Source organism: Protopterus annectens, chromosome 12.part0, assembly GCF_019279795.1.
Source record: "Protopterus annectens isolate FY-2018-M chromosome 12.part0, PAN1.0, whole genome shotgun sequence".
Lineage (NCBI taxonomy): Eukaryota > Metazoa > Chordata > Ceratodontiformes > Protopteridae > Protopterus > Protopterus annectens.
The window spans coordinates 882701240-882724105 of NC_056746.1; the positions used below are offsets into that span (position 1 = coordinate 882701240).

The 22866-nt window shown below is 42.7% G+C and overlaps 1 protein-coding gene across 1 annotated transcript in view; it reads left to right on the forward strand.

The window, feature by feature from the left end:
* Positions 1 to 22866, forward strand: part of NCOA3 (nuclear receptor coactivator 3) — a gene marked incomplete in the record, with an annotated part of 973610 nt that overhangs the window by 441994 nt on the left and 508750 nt on the right. Inside the window, 1 exon segment of the mRNA XM_044089911.1 lies at positions 5296 to 5436. Coding sequence (XP_043945846.1) covers positions 5296 to 5436 — 141 coding nt within the window.

Below are 22866 nucleotides of genomic sequence, written 5' to 3' on the forward strand. Positions count from 1 at the left end.
ACAAATTTTGCACAAGGACTCCCCACAAACAAGCCTGGTAAGTGGATGCACTGTCCTTCAGCTGGAAAAACCTATCAGTCTCTGCCTTCCCCCCTCTGCCTCTGCTCTCCAAAGTAGTACTAAAAATCAAACGGGACATACCAGGGATGATTTTGATTGCTCCAGACAGGCCGCGCTAACACTGGTATCCCCTCCTGCGCAGTGTGTCATGGTTATCCCCATGGCACCTGCCTCAGACTCCTTCCCTGTTATCTCAGCAGGAGAATCAGATTCTGCACCCCTCAGCTTCTAGCACTGAACCTTGTAGCCTGGCTAATTACATAATCTCTCCTTTACCATTCCTCAGTAAACCTGTGATGGATATCATTTTAGAGGCAAGGAGGCCTAATACTAGAAAATCTTATGCTGAAAAATGGAAAAGATTCTGTGCCTAGAACCATGCTCAAGGGATGAGCACAGCAGCGCCCTCAGATTTTACTATACTTAACTGAGATGCTTCACAAGGGCCTGTCTTTTTCCTCCATTAAAATCCATGCCGGAGCCATTTCAGCTCATTATAGCACAGTACCTCCCCTCTTCTCTCATCCACTGCTCAAGCAGTTCCTCAGAGGGGCCAAAAGTTTTAGCCCACCCAGGACAGCTCCAACCCCAGCCTGAAACTTTAACTTTGTTTTTGAGCAACTCACTCTACCTCCTTTCGAGCCAGCTGCTACTGCAGACTTAAAATTTCTTTCTTGGAAAACAGCTTTTCTTTTAGCAATCACTTCAGCTAGAAGGGTGTCTGAATTACAGGCCCTTGTGGCAGTGGAGCCTTTAATCCTCTTTTCGTGCGGACAGGGTGTCCCTCAGGACAAATTCATCCTTCATGCCCAAAGTGGTATCCAGTGTGGCTCTTTATCAGTCCAGTCATTTTCCAGCCACCTTTCCCAATCCACAAAGCAAAGGGGAACAGATGCTTCATTATTTAGATGTTCACAGACAACTTAGATTCTACTGGGACAAAGGAAATTTGAACAACTGCTGGTGGCATTTGCTGCAGGGGCAGAGGGGAATGCTATTTCAAAGCAAACCATTTCTGAATGGATAGGCCATTGCATTCATTTTTGCTATAAGCACCATGGAAAACCTATCCCCCAGGCGATCAGACCTCATTCCACCAGGGCTGCATCTACCTCTACAGCCTTTCTCAGAGGCATCCCTACCAGGGACATCCTAGAAACTGCTACCTGGAATTCTGTACCTACTTTCACCAAGCATTATCATTTGCCAGTTTTCTCTAAATCCAGAACTGGCTTTGCCACTGCAGTCTTGTGGGGTCTTATAGCTGGTCTTAATGCTATCTAAATTCCTCTTCCCAACCATAGCTTTGGGAATCTACCCAAATGTAATGACTGCAACAGTGAAACACGAAGAACGTAGTACAGTTGTGTACACTTACCATAAATGTAGATGTTCGAGTGTATTCTCTGTTGCAGTCCTGGTTACCCTCCCTCCAGCCCCCTAACTTCTTTTGGCGATACCTCTACTTTCCTTTACTATGCTTAAAAGCCTTTTTGGTGCATTTGCTTTTTTGTTGGAGGTATATCATTGTACTTTTATCTTTAATTGCTTCCCATTAGGAGGGCACCTGACACCTGGGGCAAGAAAAACTGATGTAATGGCATCGGCTGCATGTTTTATATCCCTGACGACCTGACGTCATAGTAGAAGGGACAGCACCCAATGCAGGACCCAAGACTTTAATTAGGCCGAACTGCAAGCAGATAACCCAACTGTAATGACATCAGCAGTGAATACACTCGAACATCTACATTTATGGTAATTGTACACAACTGTACTGTCTTCTTAGACATAGTCCACCGTTGGGGTGCTCCACAAATAGACCTGTTTGCCTCCCCCAGAATAGGCAACTGCAGACCACCTGCTCAAAAACCCACTCCCATCTAGCATGGAGAGTGGACGCTTTTAGCATCTCTTGGGAGGGGAAGTTCCTTTATGCCTTCTCCCCATTCCCACTGATTCAGAAAGTCGTCCTGAAAATTTAGGTGGACAAACCAAAGATCTTGTTAGTGACTCCCTACTGGCCAAGGCAGCACTGGTTACCCCTACTTCACAAACTAGCCAAGTGCAATCACTTCGAGTTACCCTGCAAGGTGGACTTACTGTCACAAGACAAAGGAACTCTCCTATACCCACAGGTGCAGATGTGTTCTCTGACTCTGTGGGTGATAAACTTTTGATCCCTTTCATACACCACTACTCAGAGGATGTGCTTTCATTCCTAAGGGAGGCAAAGAAACCTACCACCAGAAAATCTTACCTGGCTAAATGGGAAAGATTTGCAAAATGGTGTCTGCAAAAGGGGAGGGACCCCAGCTCTGCCAAGGTTCCCCTGGTTCTAAACTACTTGTGTCAATTTAAAAAGTGACCTTTCTTCTGTAAAAGTACACCTCTTGGCCATTTCTGCCTGCCTGTCTGGAACCCCCTTTGCTGGCCAGGCTGAATGTAAAGCTCTTCCTTAAAGGGGTCTTGCACATGACACTACCTAGGAAACCTATCCCCTCTTCCTTGGGACCGTAACTACATCTTAGAGAAATTAACCCAACATCCCTTTTGACCTGCCGGGTCTTCCTCCTTACAGATGTGTACATGGAAGACTGTCCTGCTGGTGGCTATCACTTCAGCTAGAAGTGTCAGAATTGCAGGCTTTAATGGCCTGTCCCCCGTACACCGTCTTTCACAAAGACAGGGTGTCCTTGCGAACCAGCCCCTCTTTTATGCCTAAAGTGGTCAATGATCTGTCTTAACCAATCCATTCATCTACACACCTGTTTTTCCCTTGCCCACTAATGAAGGGGGAGAGGATACTGCACTCCCTGGATGTGCACAGATAACTTAGATTTTACTGGACAAGACCAAGACCATCAGAAAGACTAACCAGCTTTTTGTCTGTTTCCACCCCAGAGCCCCAGGCAAGGCAGTCTCCAAGCAAACCATTGCATGCTGGATCAGGAAAGCTATTTGCTTCTGCTACTCTCACCATGGGAAGGAGCCCAAAGGGGAATCAAGGTCCATTCCACTAGCGCTGTGGCCACCTCAAGGGCCTTCATGAAAGCCCTAGACACAGCATCCATTTTGGAAGCAGCCACCTGGGACACCATCCACACCTTCACTAAGCATTACAAATTGGACCAAGTTTCCAGAGCTAGGACAGGATTCGCCAGGGAAATCCTGCAGGGTCTTGTAGAACCATCTGCATCTACCACCAACCCATAATCCTCTTAAGCTGCTGAACGCTCCCAGACCTAGAATATAGCAACATAGGAATAGAAGGACATAGAATAGTTGTGTAAAATCTTACCATAACCATAGACGTCGTCCTCTTCCATGTTGCAGTATTCCTTCCCACCCACCACTACCCCCAGGTCTTATACCTTTCCTGTACTACCTACATTTCAGTAGGTCTCCAAGTCACACACCTGTAAACTACTGGCATACCTCCTGCTGGGCCTTTTTCTCTACCTGCTGGCCTTCAAGGTCTGAGGATTGTGCGTGCAGACTTTACATTTAAGGCTCCTGGTTTATGGCCCTGTGTGTGATGTCCCACAACACACTACATCAGCCAAGCTGAAGTTTTTGTATAGAAGCCGATGTACGAGTCGCCTGAGGGCAGGAAATCCCACACCTAGAATACTGCAACATGGAAGAGGACATCTATGGTTATGGTAAGATTTTACCCAACTATTCTTTCATGCTGTAAGCATTTAACAGTTTGCTTTATTATGCTACTGGATACTGTGAGCGTAACTTTTTTGCTTCATAATTTTCTGTTAACTGCTTGGCTTTGTCTTATGCATTTCATTTAGAGTCTGGTTTTATTGTGGTTGACATTTTATAGGATAATATAACTGCAGATTTAGTTTGTTGATTTGAGTTTATTTTAATTGCCTATGGTACATGTGTATTTCATACTGAGTATTGTTTGCTTTAGGGTATTTGTTATAATGGAGGAAAGTGTAAAATGAACCCATTCCTACTTGGCTGGAATTCACTGTGGTCTTACTGCTGTTGACCTTTTTACCCATTGTCTGCCTAGTAGTCTGTCATCACAGTCCATAGAGGAAAAATATTAGCAAAATTGCAATTTTTGGTACCCACATTGCTTCACACTGGTGTAGTTTTCATCATGAAGTCTAAGTTGTACACCACCTTGGGAGCTTTAGTTTGCATGCTGAGTTTAACTTGCCAGATTTTTTGTACTGTAACTGAAAGTGTTAATTGTGATATCCCAAGCTGTTCTAGAAAACTTTTTATTTACATTTGTTTACCGGGAAATTCCGACTGGACGCAGATCATTTTTCAACGGATGCCTGAGGAGAAAAGCTCCACATCATGTACATGATAAATAGAGATAGAAAGTTGCAGCAATAGTAAACAACATTACAGGTTGTTGGCTTTAATACAATAAGATATTGATTATCAACAGTATGGTGCAGCGGTAGCTTTGCTGCCTTACAGCAAGAAGTTCTCCTGTTTGATTCTTGCCTGGAGTGCCTTCTGTGTGGAGTCTGCATGTCCTCCCCGCAGTTGAGTGGCGTTCGAAAGACATGCGTGAATGGGCTTGCCTTCGTTGAAGGTTGGGCATCGAAGGTTGACAACTCGGCACCATAAAAATCTACTATCAATTATTAGCGGACCGGAGTTCCGCTGTAGCAACCCCTAACCGGTAAAAGCCAAAAAGACAAATATATACAGTAAATGTTGCAAGTTAAAATAGTTTCTTGTTTATAATATTAGTAACAAAGTTGTCAGACAAGATGTTAAAGTATGTAAAGACAATTAGCTATTTCTGACTGTGGTTAGTAGTGTCGGTAGTATAGTATATAAGTGGAACTTGAGCACAGTCTTGAAAAGGCTGATGGACGGTCGAGTAGTTATAAAGGGTGGAAGATTGTTCCAAAGTTTAGATATGGTACATGAAAATATGGCTTCTCCTGCTGAATTTTTGGGTTTGATAACAGTGAGTTGATTTTTGTTGCTTGATCTTAGGGTCCTAGTGGGGGTGATAAGGTTGGAGAAGGGTTTGAAGGGAACGGATGTTAAAACAAGCATAAAAGTGTCCTCCATTGTCATATGTTTCACAGCAGTGTGTATGTTACACATGTGTGCTTTCATGCAAATCTATGCAAATCATTAGTCTTCTGTAAGAGTGCTGGTAAACATTTCACCATAAATACATCCTGAGAATAACTGAACAACTTTTTGATTTCTTTTACTGTTTGCACCCTTTACTAGGAAAACTTATCAAGATTCATACAAATTCATTGCGTTCTTCAATGAGGCCTAATTTTGAGGACCTTGTTAGGCGTTGCCTCCAGAGATTTACTTGTTACAATGAAGGACCACAGTGGACATTCAAGCATCACTATCATGAGGGTAAGCAATACTGTATAAATTTCTTGACCTGCCAGCACTTTGGTGCTGCATTTTTTGATACTAGTTGAATTTTCCAAAGATTGGATGTTCTGAGCATTTGAATTGATAGATCAAAATAGACATATTTGTAGTAGTTTGCTTAATCCTAGCATGCAGGTTTACTTTCCACTGATACAACTGTCATGGATGCTTTAGCCACTTGTGGAGTCATCTTAAGCAGAAGGTAGGAATGCCTCACATCCCTCATTTCACTCTACATCAACTTGCTTACTCCTGAACCTTTATATTTGAGTATGGTACTTGTTTCCTTTGGTTGTTCAGATTCAGGCTAGTAGCTCAAGTCCTCTTAAATGCTCTTCTTAAGATGACATGCTTGCGTACTTATGAGAATAGAAAGATGTTTGTTTCATTTTGATAAATAGCCGTCATAATGATCACTGTTGCATACTGCCGCACATAAGATGCAAATTCAGTTGTTGGACCTGGTTCATGAGGAGCTGTATCTAAAGATGAAGAAAGGACTAGTGCTTTGCCAACTTCCTTTTTTTGGGGGGGGGGGGGGTTGGTTTAGAGGTTTCTTTTTTTCACCCCTTTAATAAGCTGCATTATGATCTGGTATGGAAATTGCTGGTTTTAGTGCTGTCATAAATGTGAGGAAATACACTAATGCAAATCCTGTCATCTGCAGACTTAAATATGTATTAAACAGGCGAGGTCTAGGGCAAAAGATTGTTGACTTTGTGATGTAGTTGGTGTCAAAAACAATAAGCAAATTCAAAAATCCATACCTGAGCCATGATATACAACCATTATGACTTGGTCTTCTGGTATGGTTATCATTTTGGGTTCATAAGCCAAACAAGCCCAGTACTTGTAACAGCCTAGTGGGCTGGTTGTGTTTCGGGTTTGTATCTCAAACATTCTTAGTATTTGTAGCATCTTACTGGGCTGGTGTTTGTGTCCTGAGGTGATGTCCCAGACAAGCCCAGTATGTGCACCAGCATATACTGGGCTGGGGTTTGTATCTCCGACAAGCCCAGTATGGGTAGCAGTTCACACAGACTATTAAGTGTATGGATTATCTGTTAGTGAGCTGCTTCCAGTAGTCATGGGTTTGAGTTCCGTCAGTATCTTGTTTACTGCTGTACATCTCTGTGCAAGTCACTTAGCAATGCTGAGCTCTGGGTCATTTGGAAAATTGGAGTAGGCTCCCTTGTGATCTTCTGGACTGCATGCGTAGTAACTGGGTGTGAACCTATGAACTTGTGAATAGTAGGAAAAGACAGTTTAGTAGAGCTACATATTAATCCACAAGCAGATTACTTTGGCTAAGTGCATTTTCATGCTTCGTCAAGAGTCTTTGCATATGATGCGTCCTTTTGCTTCATTTGTCTGGTAAAAGAAGTGATACAGCTTCAAAAGCATCTAGGACTATGTGTTGCACAGGTATTGTGACCGCTTGACACCACTTTAAGTGCTTCTCTTTTTGTAGTTTTCCAGTTATTCACTGCTAAAAGAGATTGGAGATGGAAAGTTACATGTTGCTTTTTTACTTTAAGTGTGCTCATTGTCAAGATTTTTGGTGTTGAATACTTCTGACTGCAAGATTACATGTCATTTTTACTTATTTATTTTTCTTCCATTTTTAGAGCTTAAGTCTTTAACAACACTCTCCTCTTCCCATCTACCCACTGTCTTTTCAGTATGTAGGTCTGTGCATGTTGCTCTCCATTATCACACCAAAACATTTGTTTGAGCATTATGCCTGCAGCAGGGCAATTGCTTTTGGTAAGTGGTGCACTAGTTTATGCTTAGTCTAGTGGAGGAGCACAGTACCACTGAGTTTCATTTGTTTGATGTTCAGACGGGTGATTCGCAAACAGCACCTTCAGATATTAAAGACCGTTCTTATTAAAGAATGCTGTAATTGGGGAAAAAACAGTCGTCATACAGTGATGCTGGACCATAAAACAAACCAGTCAAGAGATTTAAAATAGTAAAAAAAATTCAGTCCTTGCGTAAATGCCATCCTTTTTAATACTGGCTATCAAACCTATGGAGGCTTTTATGCATCCTCCTATCCCAGTGGTTTAAGAGAAGCCAGAGCTTACTGAATTGTAGAGGCTCCAGGAATCAGCATTTCACTACAGCTCGTCTTCACCCCAAATTTTGTTTTCAGAAAGCCAGTTTGGGAACCTAAGACTCTGGCACAAGGAACAAGTTTTCTTGTATCCCTCAGCTATGAGGTGCTTTGAAAGTTTATCATAATCCAAGTTGATAGACTTATTTTTCTTGCATGACTCTCTCTACTTGTGAGTTCTCTGTTCTAGTGCTCTGATATTGAGCCTTCTCTTGCCAAGGCAGATATACTGGTGTCCTCCCCTGCACTGGCATTTCTGCACCCAAAAGTGATACATTTTGTTAACTTACCTGGTGCTGCATCATGATCAAGATGCAATGATTAGCACATTGCGCAGTGGCCTGTTCCCAGAACTGGTATTTGCAGCTTCCCTAATATCAGTGTCCTATAATAGCACCTCTGTTGACATTGACCAGAGTCTGTGTTTGGCCAGGTGTGATGAAGCTGGTGGCATTGAATCATGTTTTTCTGAAAGCTTTAGTAGAACCAATGCCAGCATAGTTGAGGATGATCCAGCTGGTGTTGCTGCACCAGAAGCAGATGTTCATAAAATAACTGTTTTCTTCAGATATGCTGAAATTATGAAACCATTCCTCTCTCCCAACAGGTGGCTGTTACCCTCTCTGCATTGTGAAACCTAAAAGAGGCCAGCCTCATCATCTTATTCTTCAGAACCCTCTCCCATAAGGTGTCTGAAGGCCTCTCAGAAAACGAGACACGTTAGTCAGCTGAGTGGTGTAGAGGGATAAAACCCTATGTCACGAGCATCCCAAGTTCAACAAGGAGGTGCTTATGGATACTGACTAGGAAGGATGGGAGTGAGAAGCCCTTGCCAGCTGCCCTATCTTGGGGGGAGGGAGGCAGCTGAGGTTTTCTCTGCGAGTGATAGATACTGGGAGCACTAGGTGTTCACCCAGTGGATTTCCAAACTGGCTGAGGTTGCATTACTGCAGTGCATTCGCAGTATGCTTCCATGTGTGAGGTAAAGATTGTTGGCTTAGAGGAGCGACTGAGGGGAGAGAGGTGTTCCTATGAGGAGAAGGCATTCCACCTTCAGGAGCTAATAAGGTAGTCCACTCCCTGCTTGTCTGACTTTTGCTATAGAATGGACAAATGTTGAGGGCCCCTGGTAGGAGCAAATGGGTCACTGGTCTGTTGTCTAACAAAGTATTTTTGGAAGTACCTGTCTCCTGTTCTACTGTAATGAATGGGATAATTGGGTGAAGGGAGAGGAGCCGTTGGACACTACCCAGAGGGTTTTTAAAAAAGGCAAAGTACTTTGACTCCTCTACTGTAAGAGGTTTGGATGACAAGGAGGGGGCAACTTTCCTGGGTCATCTTAAATATGATTAATTCCTTCACTTCTTGCAGGGGAATAAGGGGTTGTCCACAGACTCCATCCCAATTTTGCAGGGGAGGGTGCAGCAGTCTTCTAGGCATGTCTGCCAGTTAACCTGAGCACCCCCACCTTTGCCGTATTAAAAGGTCACTGTTTCAGTAGGATTTCAGCTCCCCAGAGAATCTCTCTTCACCTGCAGGACAGTTGGTCCAGGATGATGAGTAGGTTTAGAAACTGGATGTTTGTGTCCTTCTCTTTATTACATGGATGTTGTACTATCTAAAACTCTGTGTACTTTCACTGAGAATTCTCAGTTGAAATACTGCATGTGCTGGAGGAGCTACAGGGTGGAGCCAAGAAAGAGAAATTGAAGTCCAGGTTACTTCCGCCAAAAATCTTGTGAATCAAAGTGGTCCAGTTTATTTATAGTGCAGCTGGGGGTTCAGCCAAAATTTTAAGAACATGTCTGGTTTTGTGCTGATGTGTTTGGCTCTGGCTGGCTGACATTGTAGAGTACACCTTGTTGGTCTTTTTGAGTACTCCATTTGGAGCTCCTCTCTTGTTTGGTGATTGTCAGTAAGCTTCCTAAGACATGGAAGAGCTTTGAAAAGCCTTATGGCAATGGGAGTGAAATTCCAGCTTCTACAGTTTGTCTTGTAGTAAGACACAGATGAGCCAGTAACATGTGGTTTTGGCAAGTGAGCAGGGGGCAGCAAGGTCAACAGGGAAACATGGGAGAGGATTGACAACAAAGCATATTAAAGTAGTCACCTACTCAGAAGAACTGTTTGTTTTGCAGGATGTCACTCACTTCAGAATAGGTAACAGTGATCTTGAAGCATTCCCTAATTGCTTCTGCCTGGAGGCAGTCTGGGACTGAATGTCTACCTGCAACATTGATGGATCATATGGGAATGATGGGTCAGAGAGAGAAATCCATTGGCTGCGGAGCTCCATTCATATGCAGCCCCCACCACCAGAATTCCCTTCCAAATGTTCCACCCTGCCTGACACGTTGCAGGCTGGGGTAAACAGTCTCTTATAAAAACAAGTGCCATCCAGTGTTTATAGTTAAGATTGGGGCATCTTAACATTGTGCTTGGCTGGCTCTCTTCTGCTTTGTATAAAGTGGAATGAATTTGGTTTATTAAAGAGAAAATAGAGTAGAAAAGGCGTGTTGGAATCGGGATAGGTTTAACCTGGGATCAAACTGTTTGTGCCCCGTAGAAAAGATTAACACTAATAAGAAAGTTCTGTCTTGTGGCTGAAGGCAACAGGGAGTAGCATCTTGTAGTAACATGATGGTGTGGGTGAGTATTCAGAGTGATTGGGCAGTGGTTACGGAACAATACACAAGTAAGTAATTGGAACTCAGCACACTGGAACTCCAAGTGATAAATTGATCGCTGAGCCAGTTCAATGAAGTGATGAAGAAAAGGTATATGGAAGTGGTGGATGTGCCATTGACACATTCGTATTATATTGACAAAGTGGACTTTCTCCCTGGCTAATTTAATGAAGCAAATAGTAGATGTGAAATAAAGGGTCGAATTGACAGAACAGGCAAGTGGATCAGGAAGACTGAGTGAAGTGGAAGAAAGTACACTTTTCCCGTATCCTAGAGAAGTTAAAAGGGAAGGACTGTTTGGGGATGCATGGATATGGATATTTCTAAGTTGATGGGATTGGGAAAGAAGGGATTGTACTTGGAACCATTCTTAGGGTCTTTTTCTCAGGGTTTGAATGGATGTATTCCTTGCCCCATTACAGTGTGCTTTTCTTATTGTTAAATGGAGTGAGTGCTTTCATTGTGACATCTGGGGTAAATTCTTCAGGTGAAGGAGTAGCAGGTATACTGTGACAGGGCTACTCTGTGGAAGCAAAGAGGAAGTGTTTGGATTTTTGTTCCACTATGAAATGCTGTGAGAAGGTCTGGAAGTTCAGATATTTTCATCTGGCACATCTAAGGGTGTTTAGCCTGTGTGAAGCAGTAACATTTGCCTTCCCAGAGATATCAGACAGGAAGCTTAATTGGGTGGGAGATTCTAATGGAGACACTGAGGTTCTTCAGATGTCTGTGGGGACTTCCAGCAGTTCAGTGGTGGTGTCTCTTCAGGCAGTTCAGTGGTGGTGTCTCTTCAGGCCTTAATGAGCTGGGGTCACTAGAGCCTTTTCCATTATCTAAGAAGAGGATTACAAGTCAAAGACAAGCATCTGCAGAGGTAGGAAGAAAGGCAGTTCTTCATCCTTTAATATTTTTTTTTCCTTTCCTTTCTTGAACTTTGACTAAAGGAATACGGATCAATCTTTTCTTCGTAGGGCTGCATTGATATTTCAGATTGAAGTTCAAATTGACTCTGAAACCATAAAAAGCCTTGTTTGATTTCTTTCTGTATAGCAGATGTTCTTCGTGTTTCACTGTTGCAGTCATTACATTTGGGTAATCCTGCTGGCAGGTTGCTCTCAGTCAGCCTGAATTCCAATGTCTTGGGTCCAGCATCGGCTGCTGTCGCCCCTTCCCTGTCGTCAGGGGTGTAAAAGAAGCAGCCGATGCCATTTCCTTCAGTCTTTCTTGCCACACGGTGCCCGAAGCAGTTCGCAAGTGCCGGTCGGCCAACTCCTGAGATTTTCGTGTTCGAATTTCAGATCCAAAGTCTTCAATAAAGTGAAGTACCCCATTGGGGGAACTTTTTTCTTGCTCCAGACTGAAAAAGAAAATAATTGTATTTCTTGTGTAAAGCAAATACCTCATAAGGACCTTCATTCTTACTGTATTCCTTGCCTAGGCCCTGATCACAACGTTTCTGGTTGTAGGTTTTGTGCTAGATTTAACCAACGCGCTATTAAGCGTCGGTATGATTTTGCTTTAAACTATTTTGGACGCTGGTTTAATTATCCAGAAATGTTGTCAAATAGCCATTCGACTACCGGAGTTCACAAAAAACGCAAAGAAAAGGAGAGAGATAAACAACCGAGGTCCAAAACCGATGACGAAGCTTCTCCTAAGCCAGTCGCCGGTTCTCAGTGAGGCACTTTCCCAGCCCCTGACGCCCTCTACCGACTCCCACGTGGAGTTGGCCATGCCTCTGAAAACTCAAGGTATTGGAGCCTCTGATACTATTCCCTCAGACGGGTCCGGAGCCGCTGAGCAGACACCGGCTTCTGAGGGTGTATTCAGACCTAAACATCTTTACATTAAACCGACTTCAGCTTCAAAGGCAAAGACTATAGCACCTTCTAAAGCAAAGAAACAAACTTGAGCCATGTGGACAGGCCTCTATGCCCAAAAAAACAGATGCTCAAAATGGCCGAAGACTTGATTACCTTGATCAGGGTTTCCCTTCCCCCTCCTGATAAGAGGCCTATGCAAGAGACGGACTATGAATCTTCAGATTAGGTTTCTATTTCTTCTGATTTCTCTTCCGATCAGGAATATTCTCTTCCCCTCTATGAGGATTCTGATGCTGAAGAATCTATACCTTCAGCTTATCCTCCAGAGGACTATTCTTTTGGGGAAACCTTGCATACCATGAGGGAGCATTTCCATTGGGAGAGCCAAGATTTTTCAGAATCTAAAAAGAGGCTCAGAGATTTCCTTTTACTTCCTCAACACAGGCCTCTAGCCATTCCACCTGTGTTAGACATTGTAGATGTGTTTTCAGAGTCTAGTCTTACCCCTGACTCCTTACCTCCAGCTCCTGTTAAGCCTGATAGATGTTTCAGGCTTCCTGACTCTCATAAATTCCTTTTTAAAAAACCCTGCTGCAGACCCAGAGACCATTTCACAAGGTCCCAAAGGAGTTAAGGCTTCTGCTGCAAAAAAACCCTACCCCCACTGACAGAGATTCTAGGGCACTGGATAGATGGGGAAAAAAGGTTTACACATCTGCTACCTTGGCTATAAGGGTCTTAAACTGTCATTTTCAGATGCTCAAATATCAGCAACATGTCATGGCATTGCTTAAACAGAAAATATTATTAAACTGTGAATGTGCAGAAAACAAGGAAATGCAGGATTTATTGCATGCAGCTGAACAAGTTGGAAAGCATAGTTTGCAATGTGGTTTTGATTTTTTGGAGGCCTCTTGCAGGGCCGCAGTTACGGGTTCTGTAATTAGGAGGCATGCTTGGTTAAAGGAACAAAACCTGCCTGATCATTAAAGTTAAATTATTAGATGCACCTTTACAGCATGATACTTGGTTTGGTGTTAAGGCAGAAGAGGTGTTAAAGAAAATGGAGGACAAAGCTAAATCTATGCAAGCTGTCAAAGATTTTTTTACAAGTACAGCCCCCTAGGTTTAGTAGAGACTGGCCTACAAAGAATTGGACCTTTCCTGTGTCAGACGGGCCTCAAAGTGGCAGATCAAGACGCCCTAGAGGCAGATCCCAGGCGCAAGGTTCATACAGGTCAAAGCAATGGGGTGCTTCTACCTCCAAAGTTGGAGAAGAGAAATCACAACCTTACAGGAAACAGTCCCAATGACTTCCCCCTGCCTGCACCAAGCACTTATCTCCTGGCAGCACACTTAGGGGGAAAATTAGCACTTTTTTCTCAAAATTGGCACATTATAACCCAGGACAAGTGGGTTCTAAACAGTGTCACAGGGCTACAGGTTCCATTTCCATACGCTGCCAAAGGCAAACGGCTTTCCAGATTTGCCAAAAAATCAATGGGCAGAGGCACAAAAACAAGTCTCATCCCTCATGGACATGGGGGCCATTCAACAAGTAATGGAGCAAGAGCAGGGACAAGGATTTTACTCAAGACTGTTCTTGGTACCCAGAAAGGACAAGGTCTGGAGACCAATACTGAACCTGTCTATTCTGAACACATTCCTGGATATACCAAAATTCAAAATGTTAACTTTGCAGCAGCTTCTGCCCATGCTGGGCAAGAATGCTTGGCTTGTGACTTTAGACCTAAAAGGCATACCTGCATGTCCCAGTCAGACAATCATGCAGAAGATGCATCAGATTCAAGGCTGGCTCAGTGCATTACCAATTCTCTGCACTGCCCTTTGGCTTATCTACTGCGCCCAGGGTCTTTACAAAGTGCCTGGCACCAGTAATTGCATTCTGCAGACAAAGAGGAATACAAATATATCCTTACTTGGACAACTGTCTAATTCAAGCAGAGAACAAGGACATTCTTCTACAACATCTGGCGTTTGTGAAAAGACGTCTAACATGCCTAGGGTACACAGTCAACGAAAAGAAATCAAAACTAGTACCCTCTCAAGAGATAATATTCCTGGGTGCAAGATTAAATACAACTGCCCAGATGGCTTATCTCACGCCAGACAAACAAAGGCAACTGACTACCTATTTCTAGATGTTAGCAACAAGGCCCAGTTATCTGCAAGAAAAATTCTGCAGGCTTTGGGCTTCATGGCATCCTGCATTCTACTAATTCCATATGCAAGATTGCATATGAGGAAACTTCAGTGGTACCTAAAAATTGTTTGGACTCAACATTGCCACAGCCTGGAGGCAATGATTACTCTCATTCCCTGCCTGCAGCAGGAGTTTCAATGGTGGGCGAAGGCCTTTCACCAGAACAAGGGACAGCCATTCACATTACCCCTAGTCAGGCAGACACTAACAACGGATGCATCAGATTATGCCTGGGGGGCCCACATGGCAGGAAGATGCATTCAGGGCACATGGTCATCAAACCAAATGCATCTACATATCAATCAAAAAGAGATGCTAGCTGTTCAAAATGCCCTGACAGCCTTCAAGGACCTACTTCATCCGGGACAACTACTGATAAAGACAGCCAACACCACGGTCATGTGATATATAAACAAGCATGGGGGGGCACACATTCTTTACCCCCTTTGCAGACTAACGGTGACCTTGTGGGATACAGCTTTGACTTACCAAGTACATCTGCAAGCACAATTCCTGCCAGGAAAGGAAAATACTCTGGCAAACAAAGTAGAAACCTCATGGATCGCCATGAGTGGCAGCTGGATCCACAAGTCTTCAGCATGATAACAAGGAAATGGGGATGCCTGGACATAGATCTATTTGCCTCCCCTCACAACTACCAACTAAAAAGATTCCGCACAAGGACTTATCACAGACAAGTATGGAAAATGGATGCCCTATCTTTCAGCTGGAAAAACCTACCAGTATATGCCTTTCCTCCACTGCCACTCTTCCCCAAGGTACTCCTAAAGGTCAGACTGGAGAAGCCAAAGATGATACTGATTGCCCCAGACTGGCCCCACCAGTACTGGTATCCAATCCTAAGGAATTTGTCTCAATGCCCAGCTTGGACCTTACCTCAAATACCCCATCTACTGTCCCAGCAAAACAATCCGATCTTGCACGGCTAACTCAGAACTTTAAACCTGGCAGCATGGTGGATAATGTAATCATACAAAAAACACACCTCTCAGTAAAGCTGTGATGGATGTCATTTTGGAAGCCAGAAGGCCTAGTACTAGAAAATCTTATGCCGTAAAATGGAAGAGATTCTGTGCTTGGAACCAGGCACAAGGAACTGATACAGCTGTACCAAATATTCCTCAGATTTTGCAATACTTAAGTGAGATGCTGGACAAAGGCCTATCTTTTTCATCAATTAAAATTCATGCCTCTGCCATTTTGGCTCATTAGAAAACAGAGCCACTAATCTTTTCTCATCCTTTATTAAAGCAGTACCTCAGAGGATCCAAAAATGTAAGGCCTACAAGGAGATCACCAATACCTGCATGGGACCTCAACTGTGTCTTGGAAAAACTCACCTTGCCTCCTTTTGAGCCAGCTGCTACTGCTGATATAAACTTTTTATCTTGGAAAACAGCTCTGCTCCTAGCAATAACTTCTGCAAGACAAGTTTCAGAGCTACAGGCACTCATGGCTGTGGAATCTTTTATCATGTTTTATCCAGTCAGGGTTTCTCAGAGGACAAACCTGACATTTATGCCTAAAGTGGTGTCCAGTGTGGCTCTTAACCAAACCATTCATCTGCCAACTTTTTATCCAAATCCACAGAACAAGGGGGAGAGAATTCTGCATTCCTTGGATGTACACAGCTTCGATTCTACTTGGACAGAACCAAAGCTTTCAGGAGGACAGAGCAGTTACTAGTGGCATATGCTGCAGGATCACAAGGAAAGGCTATCTCAATTTCAAAATGGATAGGCCACTGCATTCATTTCTGCTATTATCAACATGGCAAGCCAGTGCCTAAGGGCATTAGGCCACATTCAGCCAGAGCTGCAGCCACTTCAGCAGCCTTTCTCAGTGGAGTACCAACCAAAGACATTTTAGAGGCTGCCACTTGGAGTTCAGTGCACACCTTTACAAAGCACTAACATCTGCCACTTTACTCTAAATCCAGGGCAGGCTTTGCCACTGCAGTTCTGCAGGGCCTCATAGCTGCTCCTAATACTGTTTAGCTCCAGCCTCCCAACCATAGTTTTGGGACTGTACCCAAATGTAATGACCGCAACAGTGAAAGACTAACATAATACAGTTGTGTACACTTAACATAAATGTAGATATTCGAGTGTATTCACTGTTGCAGTCCAGGTTACTCACCCGCCATCCCCCTTTTTTCTACTGGAACTTATCTTTCCTTCTCTGATTTATACAACCTATGTGTGGTGTATTTGCTTGTAGATGAAGATAAAGCTTATATTGGTGCATGTAACTTTATATATATAAATTTTGGCTACCCTTTTTTGGGGCACCTGACATCTGGGGCAAGAAAAACTGAAGAAAACGGCGTCAGCTCCTTCTTTTATACCCTTGACGACCTGACGTCAGGGAAGGGGCGACAGCAGCCGACGCAGTACCCAAGACTTTGGAATTCAGGCCAACTGAGGGCAACCTGCCAGCAGGATTGCCCAAATGTAATGACTGCAACAAGTGAATACACTCGAACATCTATATTTATGGTAAGTGTATACAACTGGACTTGTGATACTGGTCTTTCGCATCGTGGTCTGAAAGTGTGATATTAATTGAAGCATTCGTCAGTTGTTATTGAATGAAACATTTTAACGTGATGTTTTTGTTAGAGAACTGAATGTACCATCTTATAAGTTGTAGAGATTAAAGTAATACTGCGTATGCTATTAGGTGGGTCTACTTTGGTAAACAATTTTTTTTTAGAAAAGTGGATGGATGATTTAGTGGCTCTGGGGGGAAACTAACAAAATGTCATCTAGTGGGTACACTTGGCCAAATAACATTAGAATTGATTGCTGCATAGTACAAGTATAGAAGTATTTATAAAGAAATGACAATGTTCGTCTTTCGGCTTTTCCCATGTAGGGTCGCCACAGCGGAACTCCGGTCCGCTAATGATTGGCAGTAGATTTTTACGGTGCCAAGATGCCAGTTCGATGCCCAACCTTCAACGAAGGCACACCCATTCACACATGTCTTTCGAACGCCACTCTGACAATATACTACTATTAAAAAAGAACAATAGTATTGAAGTTTCTTCTCTACTGGGAGGAGAGGGTGATGGAAATGTCTTTTTAATGGTTGTTATGATGTTTTTATTCCTTTTCCTGTAATCGCTTTCATTATGGTTCAGATGGTACATCTATTCCTTTTCTGAGTAGAGGCATAGTGCATCCTTGAGAGCTTTGTATGGAATGTGCAGTACTTAATATTTTACTGTTTGCTTATGGTATGTTCTTGTTTGATTCTTATTTAAATTGTTCATGTCAAGTGCTTTCTCGCAAACCCCATAGGTCTTTAGAAAGACATAATGGGACAGTACAGTGGCTTTGTGGCAGAGTACTGCTTTGTTTTCCTGGGGAGTAAAGAGGGAACACTCTTGCCTTGGATTTGACCTCATGCATGGTGTGTTGCTTCTGGGTATCCCTTTTGTGCTTGGGGTGTTGTCATAAAATGTGGACATAATCACACATCTAAATTAAAAGGGGGTGACATCTTTCATGATAAGAATTTAAGTCTTGATGTACTTCTCTTAAAAGAAATGCCGATGAGCTTCTGAGATATGGATACTACTATGGTATGCCAGTATTGCTTTCCACTGGGGTGATAGGAGAGGGATGGCAGCTCCGATTAAGAACATCCTTCCATTGTTCCACTGTTTTTAACAGAAGTACTTCAAAATGAGTTGGGCAGAATTGTTGTAATAGAGGGTTTGATGAAGGTCCTTAGTTAATTCTTATTTATCCCCCCCACACACACACACACACACACACACACACACACACACACACACACACACACAAACCAGATGTTGAAGCAGATGAATATTTAAAAGAGCTGGTACATTTACAGGAAAGGTTATCATTTTGGACTGGAGATTGAAGTACAGTTATGGAGGTAGGTAAAGGGCATTCAGGCCTTAGCATTGCAGAGGTTTGAGAATTTTTCTACCATGAGTATGATTTATCTGTATATGTGGTTGAACTGTACAGGTGGTGAAGTCACTTGGTGTTCACCAAAATTTAAATCTTTTATATTGAGAAGTAACAGTTTTGTTTGCAAAGGGCTGTGTTTTTATGTTAAGAACATAACTACTTTCCCATAGGATTTTCAGATCATGCCCCATAGGTGGCCACTTGGCAGCTGGATAAGAACAGTACTGAAACTCTGAGGGGACTATTTTTTTCTATGTAAAGGTGAGGAATTTGAGAAGGAAGTAATGAGATGTTAATCTAGATTTATTTTAAGGGTGGGATCATTTATTTATTAAACAATGTGATTATTTAAAAAGGAAAGTTAACATTTAGTGTCTTTGAGTTTGAACATTTGCTAAGAAACAGAGAAAGAAAAGATCAGTAATTCATGTTGGACCTTCAAGAAGCTCTAGATAAAGTAATAAACTGGAGACTACTGAAAGAATGATGGAGGGAAAGGGCTAGGTTGGATAAATGTCGAGTTTGTCAAAGGGGATTTTAGGGTGAGGTCTTCAAAGTTCTCTCTGTCAAGCCTAACATTTTTGGCAGTTAAGGTACAGCAGCTTTGACATCTTTAATAGTTTAAGGACTCCGACTGGTAAAGTGGTTTTGTCCCCTGGAAAGTTTTTTTCTCAGCTTTGTCAGTTTAGGCCTCATTATTCAGAAAGTGCTGCCCTAGCGATTATGAAAAAATAGTCATTCAGTATTTGTTGAGGATAGTTGTGCTTATGCTGAGGTTTGAGCAGAATGCTCGGCTGATGTGCTCTTTTACTGTGGAAGAAGTGAAGCAAGTCGATAATGGGGTGCTAAAGATAAAACACTGGAGGCGGATGAGTTGCTTTTAGAGGTGAGGAAGAATGGAGGGGGGATTGCTAAGATAGGATCTAGTTTGCCAATGTGTGGAAACAGTGTGCAAGTTTGTGGATGCTGGGACTACAGTAACTGTGTTTAAATGTGGGAAGTATGCCTTTGATAGTGGGTTCATATTGCCCGCTCTCATTTTTGAACCTGTTAAAAATTGTTTATATTAGCATACAGACTTGGTTCTCTCCTTCCATTTTTCATTCATCTGGAACAGACTGGTTTTATAGCTGGCCATGCTGTGCTTTATAATTTAGTAACTGTCTCTTCTAATGCCTGTGCTCATGAAAATTCACTTCATTATGCTAACCTGTGTGCTGAAAGTATTTGATAGGGTCAACTGGAGAGTCTTACTTGCCAGTTTGGAAGCAGTGGGCTTCCTGGGAGGCTCTTTGAATGTAATACAATGTATGTGTTTACACTCTGAGATCAGAATTAAATTAGGTTTGTCTCTGTCTTCAGAGATGGAACTGTACAGAGGTGCTGGGTAGAGGTTACCCTATTTTCTCCATACTTGCATTGCATTTAGGACCCCCTGGCAGTTTGATTGAGGGCCAGTTTAGCACCAGGATATTTGATTGTATATCACATGTCTGCTTACCTTTATACAGAGATGACTTAATGTTACATTTAGGTGACTCAAAGGTAGGACCTACAAAGAGATTTTAAAGAAATTTCAGTTTTTAGGGCTGCCTCTGGATACAAGGTTTAACACAAGCAGAATGAATGATTACTCCCCTTCAACCGAATTGTCAGAGGTTTCCATTCTTGGACACCACTAAATAGATACTTATTTAGGTTAATAGGCAAGTACTAGGCTAGATGGCCTTGTAGACCGTTTAAACCTAGCCAATTTGTCTTTCTGTTTTACTTAACCTGTGCATCCCATGGTCGACAGTTGTATACTATCCCTAGTGAGAATAGCTGGGCTCGGACCATGGATAATTGAGGCTACCCATGCATGAGATAAAGCATTTAGGACCTACCTGTGCCCATTAGTAGTACAGCGGGACAGTCCTGGGGTAAATGTTGTTTTCCATCCATAAATACAACTTGTGCTTGAGTATGGGCGGTATAAACTTTCTGTGGCTGGGGAGTCCTTTCCAGAGTAGTCGTATCCTCTAAAGATATACTCGTTCCTCCAATCTATTCCATTGATGCTGCAGAAGAGGAGATTTCTAGAATGGATATTTGTAATGCCTTTTGTCCTGCTGATGTGCAGTAAATCCGTTGTCAGATGATGCCTTGTATGCCAGACACAGGTCACCTCTTAGTCTGTAGGGTACCAAGTATAGTGATGGGCAGAGCTTGGATCATGGTCAGTTGGGGCCCTAGACAAGTTAATGGAAACCCGCCCCCATGGCCAGTCCATTAGCCCTTTACTTGGCTATTTCTCCATAGCTACCATAAACACTGTTCAAACCTGTGTGTGCATACTATTTTACTTTTTCTTCTACAATGATTAGAGATGTTAAACTTTTATTTCAAATTTTATAGCACAAACACTGTTAGCCATTTGCTAAACAAAGCAGTACAGCCTCCCAATGAGAGCAGACTTAGCATGAACAGTAAGCTTCTCTGTCCTTGAAACTCGTATCCATTGAAGTGGCATTGAAACCCACATTTACATGAAATGCATCTGGCCATTGGCAGATTATTTATTTTTGGGCTGTTTTCACACCACAGGCCCCATGCACACATTTTTTGGATTACGCATACATGCACATTTTGTTTGATGCACTATCCTGATTGTATTAAATTATATTCCTTGTATAATACAGCACCACTGGTTAAGGTGTGTTATAAGTTTGTAGGTTTGAACATTTTTCCAGTAAGCAATGAATCAAAACATATGAACCAGTAAGAGCAAAACTATCCTTACAGAACATGTCACCCATAAAAGGCCAATCAATCTTCAGTCTTTACAGCCCTATATCCATCACTCTACACAGTCTCTACAGAGTTAAATCATCCGAGTAATTCCACATTAAAGAGATCTTTATCTAATGAAGAGGTTGCTGCTGGCAAACAGCTTTACACTGCTTCATGTTCAAATTTGGTGCCTATTGCCCTTGAAGAATAAACTGCCCATGTTACACTTGTATAAAAAAAAAAGTAACTGGTGATACAATAGAGAATGGCTGTCAAAACTAGCAACAGGCTCATAGTTATTGGGCATATCATCCAATGGAGGATACACTTGAGTGCAGCACCCCCATCTGCTCTTGAAGAAGGCACTGCAGTATCAGCACTCTATGTGCATTGTGTGGAAGTATAAACCACAACCTTCTGCACCAAAGGCAAGTATGCTACCTGTTGTGCTACTAACACCGCTTTTAAAATTTATAGCACAAACATTGATGATGGGTATTTGCTTAACAAAACAGTTGCACTTTGAAAACAGGTTTAGTGTGAGCAACAGTAAACTTTTTTTGCCTTGAAATTCAGCATTCCTTGAAAATGCACAGAAGCTGAACATTCCTTGCTGATGACAGTTTGGCAGTTGATATATAGGATTCAGGGTTTAGGGTCCTTTAGTGAAGAGGTACAGGGTTTGAGCCTGAACCCTGAATAAATTGGCCAGCCTGCATTTCCTGACTTGTGCATTTTACACACATGCACAGAAATGCACACACAGATGTTCTTTGTGTTTCACTGTTGCAGTCATATTTGGGTAATCTGCTGGCAGGTTGCCCTCAGTCGGCCTGATTAACAAAGTCTTGGGTCCTGCGTCGGTTGCTGTTCCTTCTTCCATGACGTCAGGTCGTCAGGGGTATAAAACATGCAGCCGATGCCATTACATCAGTCTTTCTTGCCGCGCGGTGCCCGAAGCAGAAGCAGTTCGCATGTGCCGGTCGGCCGACTCCTGAATTTATCGTTTTCGAGTTTCAGAACCGAAGTCTTCAACTAAAAAGCTAAGTACCCCATTGGGGAAATTTTTTCTTGCTCCTTACCGATGTCAGTAAAAGTTAATAATTTTATTACTTGTGGGAAGCAAATACCTCATAAGGATTTTCACTTGTACTGTATTCCTTGCCTAGGCCCTGACCACGACATACCTTGATGTCGGTTTTGTGCTTTATTTTATCAACACACTATCTGTCGTCAGTACATTTTTGCTTCTAAATATTTTGGATCACGGTTTAATTATCCAGAAATGACGTCTGTTTGCAATCCGACTACCAGAATACCCAAAAAACGCAAAGAAAAAGACAGAGGCTGTTGAGGTCCAAAACTGCCGACGACGCTTCTCCTAAGCCAGTCATCAGTTCGCCGGTACTCAGTGAGGCACTTTTGCAGCCCCTGATATCCGCTGCTTCTGATTCGCAAGCCTCTACTGAGACCCATTCAGAGTCCAGTATGCCGCGAGATGCTTCAGTTATGGAACCCACAGATGTCTCTACCTTGGATGGGTCCGGAGCCGCTGTGCAGGCACCGGCTTCTGAGGGCGTATTCAGGCCTACAGATTTGTATATTAAACAGACGCCATCTTCAATATTAAGGCCAAAGTCTCATTCTATGTCTAAAAAAAATGATGCCTAGGCCACATGTGCAGGCCTCTATGCCTAAAAATCAAATGATCAAAATGACTGAAGATTTAATTACTTTGATCAGGGGTAGCCAACCCCCACCTTCAAAGAGGCCTAGGGCTGAACCTGACTATGAATCTTCTGAACAGGATTCTATT